The following is a 26725-nucleotide window of genomic DNA, read 5'->3' as shown; positions in this document are numbered from 1 at the left end:
AAGTCTAGGGGAACTGTGCATTCACTTTTTCAGAGGCAGAGTGTGAGGGGAAAGGGAATTACTTGCTCACTCAGGTCATGCTAGTCTGTGTCTGTCTGTAATGTAGAAGCCCAGAGACCAGTCTTCAGATTTGTTTAATTCTTATTGGCATGACTTCAGTCCTAGCTCAAAGCTGTGCAATGCTGTTTCCCCTTTTTTTTTAAGGCACATTGCTACTCCCGCTTAGATAACTTGCCTCTTCCAGGGTTCTTGAGCTCTTAGTCCTGTGGGGATCTCAGACTAGCCTCTGAGGTTGCAACCCAGCAGCCTTAGAGAGGCTGTTGTGTTGGTGTGTGCAAACAGACCCTTGCTCTTAAGCATGTGCTTGGCACATGACAGTGCTGACAACTGAGTGCAGCCAGGGCAGCTGGAGGTCAGAGAGAGCACCACTGCAGGACCATGGTCCTGTGCGTGAGCTGCAGCAGCTGGGCACCAGCTGATGCTGAAAAGTCTGTTCTTGTTCTGAAGCCGCTTTCACCTCTGAAGCTTCATACCTTCTGCTCTTCTCTTCCCTGGGCCTGTTCCTGGTTTTGCTCTGTGGGACCACCCCAAAGCCAAAGGAGGCCAAAAGACTTGAATCTAAGCATCTTCCCTCTATGTCTTATTCCAGTGTGTAGCCAAAGACAGTTGTGCACATTTTGGGAGTTCAAATTTATAGCCTGAAGTATTCATATTTAGGCTTGAAGTACTGCTCACATGGCACCTTTTTTTCCCAATCAAATGGTCTTACATTCAATTACTCTAAAATGAGAAATGGGAGAGGAAGTAGGAAATCTGCACTAGAACCTAATAAATACAGCATCTGAGATAGATTTAGTGTAATATCTTATGATCTGGATGCAATAAAATCTCAGTGTGGTGATTATGCAAATGTTATAAGCCCTGGTGATAATACTGTTAGACTTGACTCAGAGTGACAAGAGGTCTTTCACTCGATTTCAGTGAACTCAGGATGTTTTTACACACACTGGCAACTGCTTTATCTTAAGTTCTCAGCATTTTAATGTCAGCTGCCTTCTGGGTAGCAGCCCATAAAAATACCTTTCAAAACATTGTGTTTTATTATAAAAATGGTTTGGTGCTATAAACAAAACTTCTTTATAAGCAGATTTCCTTTTCTTCTTCTTGAAAAACTTGTACAACCTTCAAACTGGTAGACAAATAAGATAAGCCATAACCTGTACTCTAAATACTTTGTGTTGGGTCATAGAAAGCAGCCATCTGACTCTGAAAGAAGCTAAGTGACTCTGAACTATAAGCAGAATGACAAATGACAGCTCAGCCTCTGGCCCCACAAGATGTTCTGCCTTAGTCAGGACATTTTGATTCGTATTAGTTCCTCTAGTTTTCTCTGGGTCTTCTTTGCACATGTATTAGCATCATACACACAAAATGAGGATCCTGTTCCTTGTTCCTTTGCCTGGGTTTAGAGTGACCATGCATATATGAGTGGCCTCTGCCTAAACACTTTCCCTGGTATTGCAATTGTATAAACTCCTTTGTTTGTTTGTTTAACAATCTGTAGTTAAAAATTCATTGAGGAATTTACTTTTCTTCCTTGGCAGATTACAACCCTTTAGCACCAGGCCTTCAGACTCACAATAAGGAAAACCCAAGATTTTACAGTCTGGAGAACAGAAGGGTACTCCCCCACTACAAATATTACTTTTACAAGACTGAGCTCACTATAATTACATGACTTACATAGAAAATACAGTTGCTGTATATTACCACCACCTGCTTGGAATATCCCCTTTCTATCAGCATGGTTTCATCATTCAGATGTAGTGTGATGCTACAGTGTCTCATGATAAAGACATTAAACCACATATTATACATGCCAATATAGATTGATAAGACAACCTTCATCTTTTTGCTTTCACTACACCAATTTTACACTGAGTGCTAATCTTCTGCCAGTAGACCTATTCCTGCTCAGGGCAATTTTCTTCTCTTTTTGTTTAAACAACCTACAACTCTGTCAGGTATTTTGTACATTTCAGTAAGTTATGCCTGGCCTCACACTAAATAATAAAGTGCTTTAAAATTGATTTTTTTCCCTATCTTTTCATGTCCTGCATAGCTGGAAGAATGGAGATAAGGCTTTCTGTACGCTATTGTGCTTTTTTTCTTACCTGGAAGGTAACTGCTGAATTGTACTGCTCTCCAAGTAATCAGTGACAGCAATGTGCTGTTTTGGTTTTTTTTTCTTTCTGGGAGGTGAGGCTGAAAGGTGCAGCTGCCTCAGGACTGCCTGAATCTGTGTGTGGTCCAACAGGTGTGACACCTGCAGGACAGTGCGCCTTTTTTTTTGGTGTCCTCACATCCTTCCTGGTTCCTGGGGGGAAATGCAATGTACTACCAAGGGTCTGGGCTGTGAGGAGGGACAGGAATGCCTGGCTGCCTGACACAGAAGATATAAAAAAAAGCCCTGAGTAGCATCACTCTATCTGTTGGATAGACTGCTGAGAGGAAAACCAGACCTAGAAAACTTGCCTGGAGAGTACGACAATTTGAGCATCTATTCTTATGTTGGGGCTGCTGCATTCTGCCTTGCTCAGCTCCTGAGACTTGCTCCCACCAGGTCCCAAGACATTAGCCTTTGTGTGACCACGGTGCAGCAAGAAAACAACTGTCTTGTGAGCTGGGTGTTTCAGCATTGAACAATCTCCTATTTCCATTACACAGTGGGTGATATTTGGTGCAAAGAGCACCAGACATTTAGACATTGAGTTTTTATGTGTTACTTTTTGCTTTGTCTTCATTTTCTCACAGTCTGGGGGCTCTGAGGTAGTCTTGGCATAAATAATTTCTCAGATGGTAGAAGAAACAACCTTAGCTTAGTTTACTGCTCAGCCTGCTTAGCTGAGCAGCATTCTCACATCCTCAGGGGCAGATATAATGACTTAAATATTTTATCTTTTAATCCAGATGTTTTATATATATGCATATATATACCAATACATGTAGCTTGCCCATACATAAGATGTATAAACATAAGATTGTGCTATTGCCATTATTCCTAATCTGTGCCAACATGCCTGTTAAGTGCCAGGAGCTATCTCTCTACTTTGTTGTAATTCCTTAGAGCAGTATTCCTCAGTCACATAAATCTTCTTTAAGCTTGGTGCAGGTCAGCCTATAATTTTTCACCTCTAGCTCAACTGCTGATATTGCGTCACTAGAGATTTATGTTATGGTTCTGCTCCCCAAAAGATCTATGTGGTCGTTTTCTGTTCCCTCCACATGGGTTTCTATGTCACAGTGGAACACCACATAAAGCTGAAAATCAAACCTGACTGAAGAACAAGGCAATGGGAAACTGATAGCACTAATCTACTAGCTGTCCTCAGGTGGAAGATACTGTATGAATTGCTGGGTAGAAAACTGTTTGTTGATTTCTGCACATTTTATTTTGGTTGATAGAGGGCTGGAGCACCGCTACTGAGAGAGTTGAAACTATTCAGTCTGGAGAAGAAAAGGCTCTGAGGAGATCTTATTGTGGCCTTTCAGTATCTGAAGGGGACCTACAAGAAAGCTGGGGAGGGACTTTTTATGGTGCCAGGTAATAATAGGACTAGGGGGAATGGAACACAAATAGAAATGGGTAGATTCAGATTGGATGTTAGGAAGAAGTTCTTCCCCATGAGGGTGGTGAGACACTGGAACAGGTTGCCCAGGGAGGTGGTAAAAACCCCATCCCTGGAGATTTTTAAGGCCACGCTGGATGTGGCTCTGAGAAACCTGATCTAGTCTGAGACATCCCTGCCCATGACAGGGGGACTGGAACTAGATGATCCTTGAGGTCCCTTCCAACCCTAGCAATTCCATGATGCTATGATTTGTAGACCAGTAAAACCTGGCTGCTATCTTTTCAGTATCACAGAATGAGCTGTTGGGCTTTTCAGAAGGCTACTTTGAAATGTTAAGGTTGTCTGCCTATTGGGTCCTCCTAAACAGAAGTGAGAATATAAAAAAATGAAGAGGAGATGAGCATTGCACTGCTAGAACAGTGATGTCCAGACCTCATATAAATAGGGTTTCACGTTCAAGAAACTTTCTCGATTCTGAAGGGAGAAGGGCTTAATATGAAAAAAATTTCCAGGAGAACTTCTGGAGTTATTTTAATTTAATTTATTTAAATTAATTCCCTCCCCCCCCCCCCCCCCCCCCCCCCGTGTTATTCTGGTTTGCTTGATGTGATATTTACACTGTGCAATGAAAAGAGTTTTGAGACAGATCTGATCTCTGTCTTGACTGTCACAGAGAGGATCAGCCTCGAGAACTGTGTGGATTTACAGGAGTTTCTAGCCTTCTGCTCTAGTTCTGTTATCTTTTCAATGAAATCATTAGCACTTATTTGCAATGGACCTGCTATGCCTGGTGAACTGTTGGCTCCTGGTTGCTTTCTTTGTAATAGATTATGCCCTAAGCCACATATGACAGATGGAAAGCATGGTAGGAGGGGGTGAATTGAGTACATAAAAGAGATGGAGTAAGGTGTGTTTTCGTGGACTGAGCATTTTTGTACATAGCAGTGTTTGTATTTGCTGTGAACAAATTTTATGATGGAATATTCAAGATTTGTTGGGGCTGTCTTTGTGGAACAGCTTGTTCCTTCTGTAAGCAGAAGGGACAGCGGCTGTGGAGAACAGAACTGCAGAAATGTTGCAATATGCTGCACCCAAGGGAAAGACATCCTGCCTGATACTACTGTTCCTTCCATAGGTATGGAGTCTCCTCTGATTTTGTGAAGTCTCCATTTAATAGACAAAACCTTAAATATGGGAACTTTATGTAGACTATAAAGCAATTATCTGCTTCTAATCTTCCATTTGCCTTCTAATTAGAGTCTAAATGGCTTCTTCTCTGGGGCCATTAGGGAGCTGACCAAGATTTCACAGCTCAATTTATTCTTTTAAGATCCCGATTCACAGGTTTGGGAGAGCTTTGGATCAGGCTCAAAGCTGTCTACTAAGCATTCCATACAGAAGGGTAGGGAATATCTCTGGACTAGATTTCTATCACTGATGGCTTTGGAGTATTTGAACAGTATTTTGTATTCCTTTGGAGGGTAATGGAAGGCAGATGTAGCAAGGTTAAGGTTCATGTTTTGTCTTAAACCCTGGATCCTGACTAATTGTAAACCCTATTTTGGTTGTGTTCAAGCCCTGAGATAAGAGTTGTAAAGAGCAGTGTGAGCAGTTACAGAATAAGCTGTTCTGAAGCAGACAGGCAACTTTCACTTAATTGCTTATTGTTCACCTCTAAGTTGAAAAATGAGCACAGGATCTATTTTGAAAGATTAATACTTTTAAATGACTTAGATTTTTGCCTCATTATTATTTGCTAGACACAGAGAGAAACAATAGTAATTTAGCCGTAAAATAAAAAAGAGAATTAGATCAGTTGTTGTTCTTCAAGAGAATGGCTGGAGCAGGCCAATTGTGAAAGGTGGGGTTGTACTCCTTCTGCACTAGTTGCTGCAGTGCCTGCCTCGAGCTGATGTAGAATCACAAAATCATAGGATTGTTTCAGTTGCAAAAGACCTATAAGGTCATTGAGCCCCACCATCAGCCTAAGACCACTGTGGTCATTAAACCATGTCCCAAAATGCCAAGTCCACATGTTTCTTGACCACCTCCAGGGATGGTGACTCCACCACCTCCCTGGACAGCCTATTCCAATGCCTGACCATTATTTCAGTAAAGAAAATGTTCCTGATACCCAATTTAAACCTCATCTGCTGCAATTTGAAGCCATTTGCTCTTGTTCTGTCACTTGATACTAGGGAGAAGATACTAACCCCTACTTCATTACAGACTCATTTCAGGTAGTTGTAGAAAGCAATGAGGTCACCCCCTCAGCCTCCTCTTCTTCAGACTAAACTCTCTTTTCCCTCTTCTGCTTCTCATAAGACTTGCTCTCTAGACCCTTTGCCAGCTTATTTGACTTTCTCTGGACACACTCTGACAACTCAGTATCTTCCTTGTAGTGAGGAGACCAAAACTGAACACAGTATTCAATGTGTGGTCTCACCACTGCTGAGTACAGGACCACGATCGCTTCCCTACTTCTGCTGGTCACACCATTCCTGATGCTGTTCACCTTCTCAGTCACCTGAGCACACTGCTGGCTCACGTTCATCTGGCTGTTAACCATCAACCTCAGGTGATTTTCTGCTGGGCAGCTTTCTAGCCACTCTTTCCCAAGCTTGTAGCTTTGTATGGAGCTGTTGTGACCCAAGTGCAGGACCTGGCATTTGGCCTTGCTAAACCTCATCCAATCGATCCAGCTCTTTCTAGAGCCTTCCTACCCTCAAAAAGATCAACGTTGCCACCCAGTTTGGTGTCATCTAAAAACTTACTGAGGGTGCACTTGATCCTCTCATCCAGATCACTGGTAAAAATAGTAAGCACACTGGCCCTAATACTGAGCCCTGGGGAAACCCGCTCTTGGTGTTGGTTCCCCTTCCCTGGAGAAAACCCCTCTGTTGGCTTCCTGAGCCGTGGGGAAACCACTTCTTGATTGGTGTTGGCTCTCCATCCCACCCTGTCCCACACTGCAGATCATGGTGGAAGTGCTGCAAGTGACCACTTTGCTGTACTCTTGACCCACAACTGTAATGGTGCTTACAGCATGTATTTCTAAACAGAATACTCTGCAGCAATGCTCTGGAAAGGCTTGAGTTGCTGCAATAAGGGTGCACAACATGAGGCCAGATCAATTGCTCATAAAGCACCAAACCTGATTAGTCAGATACTGGCAAACTGCAGAGTAGGTGCATTGTGAAAGCAGATGCTGGCCTCTGTCTTTCCAAAAGATCATGCCCTTATAGTAGGAGAAAGGCAATCTCCTCAGACTACAAAGCTAAACAACATCCACTTCACAGCTGTGTGGCCACTGCCTTTGAAACAAATTTTTTTCCAGACAGAAATCCCTGACTGACTCAAAACCTTTGGCCTTGGACTCTTCTACACTTTTTCACAGCATCTGTCACAACCATATTGGCAGTTAGAAACTCATTGCTGCACTTACTATCTGAAAAAGTAGCTTGTTAGGGGTCTTCTCACTGTATAAAGAAACTATTGGAAAGAGAATATGAGACTTATTAAAATGAAGGGGGGAGATTTTCCCATCCTGAAGATCTATGTATAATACATTAATCCTTCTTATGCAAGGGTGGAGAAAAAGAGTACCTAATGGCTGGTTAAAGAAAGTGCCAGCACAACTTAATTGGACTGGCTGAGTCATAAATTGTTTTTGTTATGGTGGTGCATGACAGCTCTGCCTTAGCTGGATTGACTTTTCTCCTTTAGAGGTAAGCCCCTGTTTCTTCAGTTCACATTAGTCTGCCTCAGCCAGAAATGTGCAAAAATGTTGTCAGCCCTGATATGGCTTAGGGTTCCTCTCAAAGACAAAACTTAAGTGTCTTGACTCTGTTGCTAAATGCAAGGCTAACAGTTGTGGTGATGATGGTGATGATGTTAGTGGTAATAGCAATAATGACAATTGAACAACTAATTGCTTGTAGTTAGATGTTGTGTTGACAGTTTGAATTACACAAAGCCTGTCCGACAGAGAGAGATGCAGACAATCACAGCAATGTTGGATACCCATCTCAGCCTCCCTCATGAGCTGTCTAGCAGTGCAGAAAGATGCAAAAAAGGGTGACTGTGGCCAGGGGACTGGGACAAATCCAGGACAAACAGGGAATGCTGTGAGTTAATGCAATCTTTGAACAACTCTTTCAGGACTAGTTGCATGACAGAGCGCAGCATTGCAAATTCAAGATTTCCTCTTCCATCAGACCTCCCAGAGCAAATCTTGATGCACAGGCTGCTTGCCTGCCTGCCCACAGCAGGGTACTCACACTGCTTATCCAGTTCTGCCTCCCCTCTCTGAGGCGGTACTGTCTCCAGTGGTTTAGTGGTGGCCACAGAACATCTTTCAAGTGTATAGAACACAATTTCTTAAATAGTGACATGGGAGAACAATGAAAGCCGTTAGCTGGGCTGCTCATTTTTCAAAGCCATTCAGTTCTTCACAGCTATAAAATACTAGGAGGAGCTGGCTTTGAGTTTTATAATCCCAGACTAATTTAGGCTGGAAGAGATCTATGGAGTCATCTGACTCTGCACAAAGCACAGCCAAATAATTGGAGTTGCTCAGGGCTTATGCAGTCAATTATGGATATCTCCAGGGATGGTGATTCTCCTGACACCTTTGGCCTCTGTTTCATGGTCTTACCAGCTTTATGATGGGAAAAAAAAAAAAGGCAACAGCTTTTCCTAGTGTATTGTAAGAAATCCCTGCAACTTGCACATGTTGCCTTTTGCCCTGTTGCTGTGTCCCTCTGAGATGTGTCCATCGTCTCTGTAATCTCCCACTGGTAGGTTCAGACAGCGAGGAGATGCCTCTTCACTGTCTCTTCTTCAGGTTGAGAAGTCACAGCTCCCTCCTCCTCTCCTTCTGTGCATCATGTGCTGCAACCCTTGATCATCTTGGTGGACCTGCTAGACTTGCTCTGGATACGTTCATGGCTGTCATGTGCTGGGGAGCCTTGAACTGGACACAGCACACAGAAGGTGGCCTTGTAAGTGTTAAACAGTCACTCTTCTCAAGCTAATGGGTATAATTCTGCTAACACAGTCCAGTCTTGTTCATCAAAAGGACTTGATTTGATGTGTATCATTCACTTGCTGAATAGCTTGTACTAAGACATGTAGTTAAATGACTTGCTCAGACCTGTGTGTGCAGACACTTATACTCATTTTACTCCAACAAATTTAGTGCAGGCAGCAGTGCTCATTGTACATATGAACCTGAGCCCATTCATCTTCTCAGGAAGCCTGCACTTAAAAGCAGAGGTAGGCAGTGGTGCTTGCCAGCTTCCTTCTTTGTCTCTCCCTTTTGTTCTCACTGTTACTTTGGTGACACCAGAGACATATTGGCTTCTTCCAAATCTGTTTAGTACAAGCTATGAATTCAGCAAAAAAAATTCCTAGGGCTTTGGCTCCTCTATCACCCTTGGCCAGTGCTGTGAACTGTCCTGAAGCAGGTGTCTTGGCTACACTGTCCCCTTCTGTTGCTACAATAGTGGCCTGCGTTGATATTGATCTGTCTATATGCTGTTTCTCTCCTCTACTGTGCATGATGAGATCAAGACCTGATCAGGTCTGTCTGAGGAAGCTATTTATATAGATCATAGCTTTGTAAAATGAAACTCCTGGGAGGAACCTGGGAACCTAGAACCTGGTGTCCTTTGCAGGCCAGAAAGTACCCTAGAGTGTGTGCTTTCCATTGTATTTCTGAGCAGTTGGTGGATCTGATCCAAGTATTCCTTCTGAAATTGTTTTCTAAATAAAATGTTTTCATTCCTCAGAAATCTCAACTATAACTACTGAAAATATGTTTTGGGTCATGTCTTTCATTTTTGCCTCACTTTAATGTTTTGAATATTTCTTTAAGTTGAGTTTCTTTACTGGCTAAGTTGGAGGAACGGAGTATCTTGAACTCAACGATCTTGTATTTATTAACCCGGTTTTGTAAACAAAAGGTTCATTCCATTCCACAGAAATCCCAACAAATCAAAACTGTTAAAACCTGGAAGAACTAAATTCTTGGATAGTGTTGTGACTCAGTTTTTTTCTAATTCTCGTGGGAATGAAGGAGAGGCAGTCAGTGAGCAAGAGCACAAGGCTAATCACACAAGTGCCTTTCACATTTGCTGTCACAGCAGCTGCCTCATCACTCCCCGAAGATTCCCTTTCTTTCCATCTCTTCTGGTAATACAGCAGGTGTGGAGAAGCAGGGAGTGGAACACAACCATAAAAATGAGATGTGGGTTGCTTGGCAGTTATACAGGTTGTCACAAAGGAAATGTTTTTTATATCAAAATCAACTGTGTAATAATAAACCACAGATGCTCAGCATTGCTTACTGGGACATCAGCACCTAACAATAAATTAATCTGACTCTTGCAAGCTGACAGCAGATTCAGCTTACATAATTTTAAGGAATATGCACTGGAATATCATTACATGGTAGAGTATTCTTGGGTTGAAGCTCTGGATTGTCCTCCTTGCTCAGTGAAAAAAAGCAGGGCAGCCTGCCTCCAGGTATGCAGTGCAGATTAATGCAGCTACGAGCTGCAAGTGGGAAAACTGAGAAATGTGTGGCTACTCAGCATATGCAGTCCATGCATGTACACTGAAACTGGTGCCTACTCTGATGATTCAGTGTGGTGTTTGCTCCTCTTCAGTGACACAAGACTGCAGCTCTCTGAACACCCTTTGGGATTCATGGATAAAGCGAGTCCATCTGCTTTGTACTATCAGCATCTCCAAACTTGTGTTTGCTTTTCCTTGAGATGGTGTGATCGAGACCATTGAGACCATCACAGTTAGCTGTGATTCTTTTCCCTGTGAGGACTTTTTTGTAGTAAGCTTGGGAAACCCAGAAGCTATGGCACAACAGGATCTTTTGGTACTGGAAGCAGCTTTCTAGGACGTAATACATATACTCCTAAGTCTTCTCTGTCTTTTTCACATACTTTATGTAGCCAGTAGGGCTAGTTGCAGTCCATATCCTTGTTGTTTTTCATCTGCCAAACACTGATTTTGAAATTCTGGTTTTAGTTAACAGCTTTCAAGCTGCACCAGGGGAGGTTTAGTCTGGATGTTAGGAAGAAATTCTTCATAGAAAGAGTGATTGCCCATTGGAATGGGCTGCCCGGGGAGGTGGTGGAGTCACCATCACTGGAGGTGTTTAGGAGGAGATTGGATGGGGTGCTTGGTGCCATGGTTTAGTTGATTAGATAGTATTGGATGATAGGTTGGACACAATGATCTTGAAGATCTCTTCCAACCTGGTCTGGTCTGGTCTGGTCTGGTCTATTCTATTCTATTCTTGCTCATCCTTCACTCTTTCAGGTCACTTTTGACTTTACAGTTGCTGCTGTATTCAATGTTTTGAAAGCTTCTGAAGGTGAATAATCTATCTGCTTACATTCATTAGAAACCTCTTTAAGTACCTGTGACTTTAGAGAGGTCCTGCTATTATGGAGTAGTCTAACATAACATGTTTATCCTGCATTACAATTCAGTGAGATGGAACAGGGGGAAACAGTATTATACAGCTGGAAGTAAACAAGCACCAAGGGGAGAAGTGAAAATAGAATCATAGAATGGTCCAGGCTGAAAGGGACCTCCAGAGATCATCCAGTCTGACCTCCTCACAGTCAGCAGTCAGCACATCCCCCACTAGATCAGGTTGCCCAGGGCCTTGTCGAGCCTCACCTTGAATATCTCCAGGGAAGGGCCCTCCTTCAATGACCAAAAATGGAAGCCTAAAATTAGAAATGGTAGCTGTATTTTTCCTTTTCCAAATCAGCCGTTTCAGTGCCATCATTTACAGTGTTCCAAGAGCAAGTGAACAAACTGAGCATGCTCAGGTTAATAGCCATTGCCTTGAAAAGTGCTCAGAAATATAAAAGCCACTTCATGGTCCTACAGCAGCACTTCTCAGGGGAGTTCAGAAATCATGCTGCCACTTTGCAAGCAGGTGAACTAATTCTGCCTGAGGAATCCTCTGACCTGGATAACACTGCTGTGCCCTTTGCAGAGAATCATCCCATTGGTTTTGTAAAGTGGAAATCATTGCAATAAGGGCTGCATGGGAACAGCGGATACAGGCACTGCTCAATGCAGCTCAGCCTCCACTTGTTTGGTCCCTCCACAATCAGTTTTTGGTGTCCTAGCTGGGTCTGAAAACCCAAGGACTCAGCTGTGTCACCTTTGCAGATGCCTTGCTTCTGTGCCAAAACTACAGGAAAACATGATGACTTGAAGCTATACTGGAAGCAGTGGGGTTTGTTAGGTGTCTGTCACTGCAGGGCAGCGGCGGCTGATAAGGTCCAGGCTGGTCAAGGAAGAGGGTGCCAGCACAGCTTCCCACTGTGTCCTTCTGCTAGGGGACAAGTGACAGGATCAGTGTTAAAGAAAACTTTGTGATCATGTCATTCCTCTGGCTGTGGAGATGATGAACCCTGGAAGGGATAATGTGTGTGGGCTCATGAGTGAGGAGTGGTGACCAAGCACAAAATTTTGGGCATCTCTCTCTGCTTGTGACTGTGCTTGGAAAGGACTGATGCTAACAGTGGAGGTCTGTGGGACTGTGGAAAGAACTGGAAACTGCCCTTTCTCTGTGCCTGGTGAGATCTAATATGACTTGTGAGGACATGATGTGCAAAGTTTGATTTGTGTTCAGAACAGATATTTATAATAATATATAATTATCTATACACTTATTTATTTTTTTTTTTAATACAGAAGGGTGTCAAACCTGGGTTTAAGGGATCTTACTTTTTAATATATAAGTTACTACCTGAATCTTGGTATTATATCAGAACATTTAGAGATGGGGGAGAAGTTGTAGTTGTGAGGAGCTGAGTAATTACTTAGTGAGAAAGGGAAGAAAGATGGAAATAGGGGCTATTGTCAAGCACTTGGTAACATATTTGTATAGTACAGCACCATTTGGAGCAATAAAGCAGTTAAATTGTGTAATCCCTTCTTCCCTGAAAGCAATATAAGTGCCCTCATCAAAATTTTTTGTTGAAATACTTGCAATGAGCCTATCTCTCTTCTCATGAACTTGCTTGACTTTTTGCATATCATTTTGCTGTTGTGGAATTGTAATTGCCTCCTTTAATCCTTATAGTCTCCTATAAACACTAAACAGGCTAACAGTTTCTACCTGTAGAGAAAGCTTCCTGAAAGAAATATCACAATGAAATTGGAATGCTCTTCTTTGTCAGCATTCAGAAACCCAGCTCACAACTGCAGTCACTCATGTTCACACCCCTAATTTTCTGTGTCTGAATTCATAACAATGAAAAGTGGTTTGTAGAATAAAAAAAAAGAAAATGTAAACAAGGAACATAAGTGTAAGGGATTGCTGGCAAGCACCAGAGACATGGAGATCATAGAATCATAAGATTGTTTAGGTTGGAAAAGACCTTTAAGATCATTGAGACCAAACGTTAGCCCAGCACTGCCAAGTACACTGCTAAACTATGTCCTAAGGCACCACATCTACACATCTTTTAAATACCTTCAGGGATGGTGACTCAGCCACTTCCCTGAGCATCCTGTTGTAACACTTCTGGTGAAGAATGTTTTCCTAATAACCAACTTAAAACTCCCCTGGTGCAACTTGAGGCTGTTTCCTCTTGTTTTATTGCTTGTTACTTGGGAGAATAGACTGACCCTCACCATCAGCTACTTTTAGGTTGTTGTAGAGAGTGATAAGGTCTCCCCTGAGTCTCTTTTTTTCTAGCCTAAACCACCCCAGTTCCTTCAGCTGTTCCTTGTATGATTTGTGATTTAGGCTGTTTATGAGCTTTGTTGCATCCCTGAACATGCTCCAGCAGCTCAATGTCCTTCTTGCATTGAGGGGGGCAAAAGTGAGCACAGACTTGAGGTGCAGCCCCATCACCGTCAAGTACAGGAATGCAATTATTTCCCCAGTCCTGCTGGTCACACTATTTCTGATACAAGCAAGGATGCTGCTGGCCACCTTGTCCACCTGGGCACACTGATGGCTTATGTGCATCCAGTCAACCAACACCCCCACGTCCTTTTCCATTGGGTTATATAAATGAGGAGATGAACCTAGATTTCTAAGCCAGCACACAGAGATGTTACAACTCTTAAAATGGAAAGAAAGGAAAGCTAAGGACTGGAAACCCTTTGTATTCTGACCATTCCTGAAATGATGATGATCCAGGTAGAGCAGAAGCCATTTATTCTTAAGCCTGTTCAAACTGCACTTCTGTCAGTGTATATTGGCCACATTCTGGAGCACAACAATCAACTCTGCTTACAACACTTGCCTTGCACACTTGGGTGTGATAAATCCTGATTCTTTCCTTTCTTTCATCTACATCCCCTTGAGAAGCAATTTCTTTAAAGAGCAGTAAAAAAATGTAGTGAAAAACTGTAACTTGAGCAATGCTTGTTTGGAGACACTGCAAAGTCTGCTGAGATGTTTTGAAAGGCTGGAACTACTAACACGCATAAGAAAAGGAGAATTTTTTTGATTGGGCAAGAATAAGGAGTAAATATGACAATTCATCCAGGAGAAATAAAAAAGACAATAAATCAGTCAGTCAAAGGAGCTATGGTGGAGTGGAACAGCTTTATACGATGTTTGTCTAGTTGATAGCATCATTTACCATATAAATAACCATCTCTGTGAACATTTTATTGCTTTCCACACACACAGCTGGCAAGTGCATTTGTTTACTTATCTGTAAACCATTCTGCAAATACTGCTCTCAAGCTGCCTGTGTGTCAGGATTATAAATGCACACAATTACGAGCTTATTTGTAGAATTATCCATAAGAGCCTAAAGTTATCTATCTAGCTTTGTTGCCTTTTTGTTTGTTTGCTTGACAGTTATAAATGTGCAGATCATTTTTGTTCCATGGTACCATTTCGATTTTCATAGTTTTGTTTTTAGGCAGAGGGAATTGCCAATGTCATTGAGTGCACTCTACTGGCCACATACAACTTCACTAAGTTTGAGGGTCTGGCTGACTTAAGCAGTTTGAACTAGTTCCTAGGGTATTCATACTTCCTGGGATATTATTTTGTATCTGCCTTTCTAAAGATGTGTCTACTTTTTGCATCTCAGAAAGATATGGTGATGTTTCCAAGGGAAATTAGGAGGTCCTTGACTTGACCTTTCTGCTGAATTTTAGTTTGGTTAATTATTTCCATTTCATTAGATAAAATGCATTGTTTTTCATTTCCTGTCCAACACGCAATGTAGATTTCATATGACGCTACATACACAGTTATGTTTCATACTACAGGTAGATGTGCTTTTCAAGCCCGTTAGGTGGGAAGTAGTATATATGGATAAAATAACATCACTTGCTCAGTAAAACATTAAGTACAGTAATATCAATAATTTCAAAGAAGAATAGCAAATGTTTATACTTAACATTTTCCACTGTGTTATTTGCCCCTAAAGTTATAAATGTCAGCGTGGGCAAGCTCTGAAAACAGAAATGTCAAACTGGGAGCGGTTGTGTGAGGGATATCATAAGCTAATGATCTCAATTTGTTTTGACCCATGAGCAATGACACTGAGTGATGATATTGCTACAGCTAGTCTACAGGGTTGGAGATTGCTGCTATAAGCAACTGCTTTTGCTGCTATAACTCTTCTTCAGGTACAAGGATGAAATGTGAATATATGATGGCCCAAATCTGCTTTCTGTGTTTACAAGAATGTAACTGGAAAATATTTCGTAAATTAAGAGGAAAAATGTCTGCTTTTGGTAGAAAGTTAGCTTGATTGCACCTTTGATAAAAATAACCCAATGCACCTGGGCAAAGCACAGAAAAAGTGGCTATTTCCACACAAACACGCTTTAGGAATTGTGCTGGTAACGATGATATTAATCTATATGATGGCCTCCCCTTACATCTCATGCAGCTAAAGAGCCAACCCAAGCAGAACAGAATGGAGCACCTTAGAATGGTAAACGTAGCTACCTATCCAGTGCCAGGATAACACCTCAATCCTGGATGGCTTTGGCTGGTTTTCAAACCATTGCACCCAGTTTCTTTGTTAATATGAACTTGTGAACCACTTCAACTTTGACAGCCAAAGCAGTTTGAGAGGTAGCCCCCTCCATTAATGGCTGATAATGACTGAGTGGAAGTTGTGGTCAGTATCAGAGCAGCAAAGGAGGGTCAAGAGAGCTGTGTGAGTGTGAAGGGGTGAAGATGAGGTAAGGGAGAAAGACCTAAACGATGAAGAGTAATGAGGCTTAAGACAACAAAGCTGCATTTGATACACTATGGAAGCTTATTGCCTTTTGATTTCATAGGTACTTTTGTAAGGTGTTTTTTACAATTCTGTTATTTGCCAATCATTTTTCTGGAAAATATGGTGCCCTGGTTTTGCTGTAACAGGATCACAGGTCAGCCATGGGCTGTACGTCATTAACACTTCTTGTTCAGCCAGAGCAGCTGACCTGGGTTGCCTCACAGATGTATCCCACACCATCAGCATCACGCTCAGTATAAAGGAAGAAGTTTGCTTTCCCAGCCTCTTCATCCCTTTCTTGCTCTTGAGAACTGCTTTTCTGCATATTGTGACTGCTGCACTTTTGCTGAGTATGACTTCCTATAGCTGTATTGACACTGGTAATAGCTTGGTTTTTCTTTCAACATGTGAATATCCTTTTCTCAATTCCCCTTCTGTGACGGGGAGGGTGATAGAGCAACTGCTATAGTTTACCCCCAGATACAGGCTAGACATACACACATGGTGTTCAGTAAACCTGAAAATACCCACTGCTCTTTGAGATGGCAAGTTCATTTAGTTGCAATTCAGAAATTTCAAAATGCTTTCATCTAACAAACAGCAGTTTCTTCATCATCTCACCCCTAGGTGATGCAGATGTTTGAAACCTTTGCTCTTATTGCATGCATCAGCACTAAACATTTCGTCTTGATTTCTCTTCAGCACCACCTACTTCCTGGAAAATTTGGAAGCCTTGCATTTACCACTTCAAATTCTCTGCCAAGTTCCTTTCATTTTTATTTATTTATTTTTTTGCTCCATTTTTGTCTCACACTTTTATTATATGGTGACAAATGCAGTTTTCTTCTGACACCACATAATAGATGTGTGAAACACACAGACATGTTCTAGTAATAAACTGCTCTTTATTTCCAGGCTCCAGTTGCAAAACATGAGTCAGAGTTAGAAAGGTTGCACCTCAGTCAGATGTGTAATCTTCATCCTCAAACTTTCCTCGCTTTTGCTGCAGTAGTGGGGAAAAATATTATAACTGGTTCTTCTGTTTTCATGATCAGTGTTTCCTCTTTCCCAAGCACATCTTTCCACTTTTCTAATCATCATTTCCTTGTATTGATTATATGTACTCATTTCAGAGACTGATGCAGTCATTAACAGGAACAAAAAGCAAACAACTACTCCATCTCCTAAAACAACTATACCAGGACTCTGGCTGTGGGAAATGCAGCAGGTTTAGGTAAAGTGGCCTCCCAATATTCTGCTTTTAATGAAAAGAAGAAACATAGCTGTGAGTTCTAAGCACTATTTTTTTTCCATGTCAAGTGATACCTGATGTTCTTCTGTGTAATTATAGGTTAATGGCCAAATAGCCTCTGAACAAGACTCTGGTGATGTAACTTGCCTTATTCATACCAAGTTTAAGTGTTCTGTACCCTTCTGCAGTGCGTAGTGTACCGCAGTGAAAAACAAAATTGGACAGATCTTTTGCGAATTAAAGTGGAGAAAGCCCCGTTACAAGTTCAAACAAAAACATGCAAACAAGCAAAAAGAGAAAGCTGAACACATTGTCACTTCCTACTGGATCCAAACAGGCTAGGAATTTCACGTGGCAGGCAGTTATACTGCAGCTATCCGCAGATGATTGGAAGCAGCAGGAACTATCATGCCTCTGTGTTAATCATAAATGGTTTTGCATCAAATATTTTTTTTTTTTCTAAATCATTTTATCCCACAGGGTCCTAGTGGTTGAGTTACTGCTGCAATAGAATGACAAATAACTGGGTGACATGCTGTGAAGAATCTAGAAAATGAGAAATGCTATCCCATTTTCCAAACAAAGCAGAAACAACGCTAATTCCGTTAGGCAAGATGGAACAGACAATTAAACTGGGCATGCTTTTAGTTTGGCTTTTTCAAATGTAATGGCTATTGAAGTGATTCCTTTAAAGTGAAACAAACCCAATGATTTTTCCTTTCTAAAATTAAAGCATTTACCTGATACAAAGTATAAGAAATGTTACCTGTTGCCTCCACCATTCCTTCTAGGATTACAACAATTTCTAGCTCCTCTTTGGGCAACTGGGCTTTGGAAATCTCCCAGAAAGGACTCTGCTGGTTAATTTCATGGCTGATGATCAGTGGTGAAACCAAAAAGAGACGATCATCCCCTGTGTAATAACCTACGTTGATATCTGTCTGGTTGAGTGGTATAAATTCCCCCTCCTTTGTCTGTTTGGATTTGATCAACTTGGCTCGTATTGATGCCTCTACAATGTGTGAATTCCTAAGGTCTCCTACTCGGAACATCAGACACAGCTTTCCATCCCGCATGGAAATAACTGCATTTGTAGAGAAAACCAAGGTTTCTGCCCTCTTCTTGGGTTGGGATATTTTCACAAACATGCAGCCAACCATGAAAGCGTTGACGATAGAACCTAAAACAGACTGCACTAAAAGCAGAATAATTCCCTCGGGACACTTGTCCGTGATGACCCGGTAACCATACCCAATGGTGGTTTCTGTCTCGATTGAGAATAAAAAGGCTGAGACAAACCCATTGAGGTTGCTGACGCAGGGAGTCCACGTGCTGTCCCCTATATGATCCATATCTCCTCGCATGTAGGCAATTAGCCACCATATCATTCCAAAGAAGAGCCAGGTCACAGTGTAAACCATGACAAAAATCAACAGGTTGAACCTCCACTTGAGATCGACTAAGGTAGTGAAGATGTCAGTCAAGTAACGGTAAGTCTCTCTGACATTCCCGTGGTGGACGTTGCATTTCCCATCTTTCCTAACATACCTCTGGATTTTTCTTTTGGCACATTCTTTGTTTATATTTTTTGGCAGATCCTCTCTAGCTTGTTTGGGCAACTTTGGCTGATGAATAGTGACAGGGCTCTCTATGTCCTGCTCCATTGAGTCTTCTTCCAGTACGTTAGCTGCCATGAAAAACAAACAAGAAAAACGCAGGCATTATTTTTCTTATCATTTCTCTAAATCAACACACAACTTCTTCCTGTTTTACTGGTGTGAAATTACTATTAAGCAACAAAATTATCGTCCTTGTTCTTTGCTCACCTAACAGATGCATACCACAAAAGTCAAATGATGACAAGCATCCTCAATTTACTGCTAAACAGAAATCCTTTGAAGGAAAACTCTTGTTTCCTGTCAGGCCATCCCATATATACCCATATTTAAATTCTACAGGATGTGTTGAAGCGGCTCTTTCTTCCCCTTGCCCCCTTTTACAGTTTAATAAATGAGATTTGTTATGCACAAAGAAAGATATTCTGGGAGATAGGAGGATATAAATGGGGTTTCAGTCAACAAGATGAGCAGAGAAAATGAGCAATTGTTAAGCTATTTCCTAATACCAATGGCGTTGCTATGGGAAAAGGATTAAATAATTATAAGGAGTTTGAAAAAACAACAACAACAAAAACCAGTTTTTAGGAAGAACCAGTCCTGCTCTTATTAAAGGAAAGGCAGGCTACACTGTAATACACACCAATTCAAGCACATTTCCCTAGAAAATCAATGTCTCACTAAAACTGAGACAGAGAACTGTGTATCCTTCTCCCAGTAATGTAAAACATACACTACTTCAAAACACTATTTCATTTTAATTCACTGTGTCTATGGTCTTTAATTCAGGTGTACCTGTATCTCTACTAGTATGGGCCTAAATAACCTTCCTCCCTTGTCTTATAAGACACTTGTCTTACAGCAATTTAAGCTCCAGAAATGATAGTGATTGCCTTTCATTATGTTTATTTACAAGAAAACAGAGTTTACTGGTGAGGGTGGTTGAATCAAATGTGTTTTGCATGAAGCTAAGGACTGGGTGAGGTCTGGGGTAACTATTGTCTTTTACTGGAACAATTTCTGTGCTCTGGGGCTTGCTTCTGCAGGAATTTCAGCTCTTAAACTCCTAATTTTCTCCCTTCTGGCCAACTGCTATCATTCTGCTGCCAGGCAGTGAAGACAAAAGGCTTCTGCTGGCTCTGCCTGGGCACCAGGTTCTGAAGAGAGTAGCACTGATTTGATGTTGTACCGTTGATTTAGAGATGATCTTGCTGAGCAGTCAGAGCATTGGCTTGTGTGCTCCTGGTGTGTCACACAAAGGTCACAGTTTACATTAATGTGCTGTAGTATCTGCTATGCAAGTCCAAGTGTGGATGGCTCAGTCTTGCTGTGGGTGGTAACCTACAAGCAGCTTGGGATGGGAAGCACTTAATTTCCCTGAGCTCTGGTTGCTTTTGAGCATGCCTTGCCTGGCTGGGAAATGGGGGCAGAAGCATACCAAAATTCTTGCTTGACACCACCGTCCTACCTCTGGCACCCCATGTGCTTGGGTGTCTTTGTCAGTGTCCTAGGCAGTAGCATGGAAATCTGATAGCAATTAGAATCATAGAATGGTAGGGGTTGGAAAGGACTTCTGTGTTTTAAGATTGTGCGCTGCACTCTGAGTCACCTTTTCAGTTTTCTCAGTGTCTAAAGAGAGCATTATTCATGCTGATGGTAGTGGCAGCACTGGAAGTTGTGTCACAAGACAATCAGTTCTGAATGAACTTATCCCAGTTGGTGACGATGTGCCTCCTTGCATTATCACTAATGCTATATAATGCAAGATGAAATAAACACAATGAACCTTGTGAGGCAGCCAAAGCCAGAAAATTTGAAGTTAAGGCTTCACACTTTATGCTTAACTCTCTATTGTGCCTAAGGAAATTTCAGTCCACAGAAGCTATCACATCACTGCAGTAATGGACCCCTCAAATACTTAAGAATAGAATATGAAGGCTCTGGCTTTTGAGGCTTTAATGGACTGTATGTTCCACTAGCAATGCTGGGTTAATGTGCTTCAATACTTTTAAGGCATTATGAATATTTTGCCTTCCCCTCCCAGTCAGAGCCTAGCATGAACACAGAGACAGGGTGCAGGTGTTCTCTGTTGTCTTTGAGAATATACCTTTCTTCTGACCTTGCTATTGAAGGCAGCCATGTCCTAGACCTCTCTACCCGGCCAGAAATGTCAAAGTGTACTAAAAAGCAGCAGGGCTGGGAGGTAAGGCAAGTACTAATTAATGCCATCTGGAGAAATCTGAAGGGACATCCCTATCCAGGCATATCTACCAGTCATATATTGCATCACTCTGCTCCCCAGCACATGGAGGTGGGCTACCACTGTCATGGTAAGTGGGCTTCAGAGACTTGTCCCTTCCAATGTGGAAGGATTTTTCTTAACCTTAAGAGGTCACACCAGAGCTGACTACCACCTGGGTGTGCAAGAGGGCAGCTTTGGACAACAAAACCCAGTGACTGCATTTAACCTAGGACTCTCTCTGTATAGCACCTGCCTAACACTCTTGTGCCCATTTTAATCTCTCTGGGGGCACCTGGCCATTCTGCAAACTATTTAGGGGCTTTACAGTGGTGTAATTTCTCAACCCTCAGGAAGCCTCTGAGGGGAAAGATTAAAGTGTTTAGTATTTTATACAAGATGTCCTTTTGCTGTTCTCCTCATCCAAATTCTCCTAAGGTGAGACCAAACTAATACCTGTATGGAGAGATTTCTAGACCAGAGTCACAGCCCGTCACCCTCTCCTGGGTGAGTTCTGTCTCCAGAGTGAACTCTCTGAGTAGCAATTCCTGAAATAAGTGATCCAAGATTTGGGTAACTGTGTGTTTCCATGGAAATGCTTGATGAATAACTTTTAAGCATATAGCAGGATCTCTGTTCACCACTAAGGCTGAGGAACAACCACATACTGTCAGCGCCTTTGCCACAAAACACTTTGACTAATTGTATTTTTACTTTATATCAACCCAATTAGCTTGTGATGTTTATTTAATTTAATTTTCCTTTTGATTATATAATGGCTGTCATGGTTCCAGGAACAAGGCAGTGGATAGCAGCTCTCTCTCACTTGAGAGCTATTTTTACTCTCTCTGCTTTTCTTCATGACAGAAATATATACATATTATTAATCTGCACTGCAAAAAAAACTTGTACTTCTGAACACTTCCCTCTCTCCCAGTAAACATTATGTTTATTTGAACACAGCAGTCAGATAGCAATATTGTGCTAATTTAGGCCAATTTAGACTATTCTGTTTAAAGTATTTGTTTCAGTGAATCTCTTAGGCAAATGCATACAAGATGTATGAGATTTCTGTGACTTGTTTCATTTTCCAGCAAATGGTGAAGAGTACTCCTAAATTAAGTCCCTGAATTGCTCACTTGTGTTTCATCACAGCACTGTGTACTGGCTGTGGCTATATTAGCAAATTACATGTGCCCAGGTCTATTCTTTCACACGGAGGCTAAATGGAGTGGGACAACCCACGCTTGTATTATTTAACTCCTGTTGTTTTCAAAGCAAATTTGCTTCATACAATCTGCTTATTAAGAACACTCTGTGTCCCTGAAATGTAGCTAGGAATTGTGTTTACTCAGCTCTGCACTGGTCAAAGCCTTGCCAGTGGCCTTACTAGGAATTTTGCTATACAAGGAGTTGGACTCCTGTTCTCAGGAACATTTTATTTCCCAGTAAGGGTGCAACCAGTGTTGTGGCTCTGTTTTTTTCTATTCCAGAATAGCACTGGAAAAGTACACTCTAGTGTTTTCAAGCACATATTTTTAATTAGAGAATGTAGAATAACATGACTCTAGTGTTCAAAACCGACTGTGAACGGTACTGGAGATGACCATCATGGCTGTGAATGTAACATATCACACAGAATTACTGAATCATCCAGGCCAGAAAGGACCTCTGAGGTCATCAAATCCAGCCATTTTGCCACTCCACTTAGTTTGTCATTATACCGTGTTCCCAAGCACCAGATCTATATGGCTTTTAAACACACCCAGGGATGGTGACTCCTCTGGGCAGCCTGTTCCAGTGCCTGACAACCCTTTCCAGGAAAAACTTTTTCCTAATGTCCAGCTTAAACCTCCCTTCGTGCAGCTTGAGGCCATTCCCTCTTGTTCTATCAGTTAGTCACTTGTGAGAAGAGATGAGTGCCTACCTCTCCTCAACCTTCTTTCAGGTCCCTCAGCCTCCTTTTTTGTAAGCTAAACAGCTCTGGTTCCCTCAGGTGCTCCTCACAGGATTCACGCTCCAGGTCGCTCACCAGCTTAGCAGCCCTTCTCTGTACCTGCCCCAGTGCCTCAATGCCCTTCCCTGTACTGCGGTCCCCAAAACTGAACACAGTACTTGAGGTGTGGCCTCACCAGTGCCGAGTACAAAGGGATGATCACCTTCCTGGTCCTTCTGGCCACTATTTCTAATACAGGCCAGGATGCTGTTGGCCCTCTTGGCCACTGGGGCACACTGCTGGCTAATATTCATCCTCCTGTCAATCAGCACCCCCATGTCCTTTTCTGCCACACAGCTCTTTAGCCGTTCTTCCCCAAGCTTGTTTTGTTGCATGGGGTTTTTGTGGCCCGTGTGCAGGACGCGGCACTTGGCCTTGTTGAAACTCATACAGATGACCCCAGCCCACTGGTCCAACCTATCCAGGTCTCTCTTTAGAACTTCCCTACCCTCAAGTGCATCAACACTCCCACCTAATTTTGTGCCATCTGCAAACTTACTAAGGGTGGACTTGATCCCCTCATCCAAGTAATTGATAAAGAAGAGGTCCAGTCCCAATACTGAGCCTTGGGGAACACCTCTTATGAGTAGCCTCCAGGTGGATTTAACACCATTGGTCGCTACTCTCTGGGCCTGGCCAGGGAGCCAGTGCTTTACCCAGCAGAGCAATATAAGCGACAAGTTATAATTTTATCATTGGCAGTGTGACTCTTTTTGTACTTGGGTAGTACTTCAGAGATTTTGCCATGTTACTGTACAAATACAAAGCAAAAAGAGGTATGTAAAGGGGATATTGGTCTAATTTAAATTCTAGTAGCCTATTTGATTGCATATTGTATTAAAGTTGTAGGATGACATGCAAAATAATTTGGAGTTTCATCAGAGAATGTTACAAATTATAACTGACCTTTTTGTAAGAGAAGCTGACAGAGAGTTCAGTGAATGTTTCACCATAATTTATTAGACTAATTTTAGGTCTTGTAACATAGTTGTGATTGATTTGTATGCAAATTCACTCATTTAAAAAAAAAACCCAAACCCAACATTTTTAATCTACAAATTGCTCTCCTAGGCTTTATTGCATGTATACAAATGTCAAACAGACTGTGATTTCTCTCTGTATGCTGATCATTCCCCACTCTCCTGATAGGATGAGGGCAACTTTTAAGTTACACAGGTGCTTGCATTTGTAAGGTCCAAGCTTGCCTTTTGTGATCAGACTTCAGCGTTCACCTCTCATTTGCTGTCATCACAAGCCTTCCTGGCATTGAACTCATCTGTGGAATATTTGTCAGTACTAGATGGCTATTTCTGTTTCCAGCTGCCTCTGCAAGGTAGTTGGGCTTTGACTTTAGGAGAAGAAGCCATAGCACTGCACAGCACAAGATATTTTCTGTGGTGTTCAATACTCTGCTCCAAGTCTGAGACTGTTTCTTTTCTTGCTTGTGATGCAGAGAGAAGCAGATGAGGAGCTTTTGAAATGCTGTGCCAGATCTCTGGTTGGCTTTAGTCACCATTTTAAGGCTTTGTAAAATCTTGTGTCTGATGAGCCCTGAGGGCACAGGAGCAGAAATTCTCAGAGGGAGATTTGCTTATTTGATGAACTCAACTTCTACTGCAAGACACAATGTATTATCACTAGATATGAAGTGGAGGCTTTGTGTTTACAGAAAAAAATGGAGCCCTTTATGATCATCTAACAACTGTAAGCAGTCATCACAAAATGTGGATTATCTACTGCAAAAGAAAGGAATTACAATCTGGTCCTGTGCTGTCAAAATCAGTGCAAGATTGTCTATTCACTTGGCTGGGAATGTTGTCTATTCTTTATTTTTAAATGCTGAAATGTTCAACAGACTCTGATTTGGAAAATTTCTTCAAGAACCACACTATCTATTTGGATCCCCAGAATGATACATATAATTTCAGAGACAGCATGCATGTGATTTATATTTATTTCACCATCAGATTTCACTAGAAAAGAAATGCAAACTGAAGTATATTTATGCTTAGAAAAGAGGTTCTAAGGATGATAACTTGTTTTTTTCACACCACTGCTTCATTATTGCCTTCTAATACAACTTGATAAAAAACAATGTTCTACCATTTTAATGTCTTTTAAGCTTGTACAGCTACAAAAAATCAGCCTGAGTAACACTTTTCCTCTATACAAACATTTCCATTAATTTCTGATTCCTGGCCTTTTATTATTGAGGACAGAAAACAAAGCTAAGTGTTGATTAGGTGGTGCTGGATGATAGGTTGGATGCAATGATCTTGAAGGTCCCTTCCAACCTGACCTATTCTATTCTATTCTATTCTATTCTATTCTAGTCTATTATCTTAATTTAAACAAACAAAATAAAACCCAAACCCACATGACTGTTTTCGTAGTCATTTGACCTTATAGCTTTTGTCTTGGTTTTTAACCAGTTTTGGTATGGAATTTACTACCAAAGTCTCTAGAATGTTGTTTTTACATCTGCTCTGCTACATGTAATTTCATTTGAAGCACAGGAGACAGTTGATTACCAGTGTCACCTGCCTTTCATGAAGCTGAGGATCCCCAACTAGATTATGAAACTTGTTTACTACCTGAAGCCTGAGTGCTAGGCATTGACATTAATTCAAAGCCACCCCTCGTGCAAAATGCCTGACATTAAAAACCAGATTTCTGCAATAAGGAGCATTTGCTGTTACCTCTCTCTGCTACTATCTGATTAGTCTAGTTTTACATGATTTTTACCAGACTTTTGGTTTCCAGACAAGCTTCCACAGGAGAGGGTGAGGGCTTGGGTGAGGATTCAGGAGGGCAGGTGAGAGTTCTCCTGAGAGCATGTGTATCTTTGCAAATTAACCTATTGTTTTTGATGTCAGCATACATGCTGGCCATTGACTGATTTACGTATATGATGATTGGGACCAATGTCCAGAGAGTATTTAGGGGGCCCAGTTCAGTGCATTCTAGATGCTATTCTTTTCAGCAGACTCAGAATATACCCGGGCTATTGCTGATGCCACATGTGTGCTTGTGCCATGTTATTATTAATCATATTCCCCTGGACAATACAAGTAACTGTCATAAGCTATGTGTTACTTTAACAGCTCCACCTTATCCTTTATGGCAGATGATCTAGCACCCTTGTCTAGTGCTCACTAGATCTTCATGCTTAATTTCCTCACTTTTGTTCCCTTGGCTTCATCAGAAAGGCAAAAGCAAAGATATTTCACCATAAGCAGGTAATAAACAAGAAAGTCTGAGAAAGATAAACCTGTAGAACTAAAAAAAGGAGACAAATAGGTGTCCCATGGGATTTCAGAGAATGTGGAACAATGGAAACAGTGCTCAATATGATGGAGGGAGCAATGGTTACTCCAAAAATCATGGCCTACCAATGGAAGACTAAACAGCAGAAGACTACAATTAAGACAAAATGAAGATTCTCGGACACGATAGGTGTGTGAGGGTGGCACTAAAACCAGAGACTTTTGCGTGCAACTGCACAGAGCAACACACGAGGAAGTTAGGGAGATACTCTTGAAAAAGCTAGCCTTCAGTTTCCTTTGCTGTAGTGTTTTTGTGCCATCCACAACCAATGCAGGATACAGGGTACTCAGAAGCATTGTAAAGATGTTTTTTTTGCGCTTGGAAAGTGCATACAGTTGTCACTATTACTGCAAGCTGCGGAGCAAGGTCAATGGCAGAGCAAGCCCAGGTGACCTGCCGTGAGTCATGC

General features: G+C 41.7%; 1 protein-coding gene across 2 annotated transcripts in view; it reads right to left on the bottom strand.

Moving 5' to 3' along the window:
- KCNJ6 (potassium inwardly rectifying channel subfamily J member 6) overlaps window positions 1-26725 on the bottom strand; it is a 165318-nt gene that overhangs the window by 24852 nt on the left and 113741 nt on the right. For both annotated transcript variants that reach the window (XM_054166099.1, XM_054166101.1), the window contains one exon: window positions 17905-18825. In XM_054166099.1, the coding sequence (XP_054022074.1) occupies window positions 17905-18825 (921 nt within the window). The remainder of the gene's footprint in view (window positions 1-17904; window positions 18826-26725) is intronic.

Source organism: Dryobates pubescens, chromosome 12 (genome assembly GCF_014839835.1).
Source record: "Dryobates pubescens isolate bDryPub1 chromosome 12, bDryPub1.pri, whole genome shotgun sequence".
NCBI classification, from domain to species: Eukaryota; Metazoa; Chordata; class Aves; order Piciformes; family Picidae; genus Dryobates; species Dryobates pubescens.
This window is presented reverse-complemented; position numbering and strand designations above follow the sequence as displayed.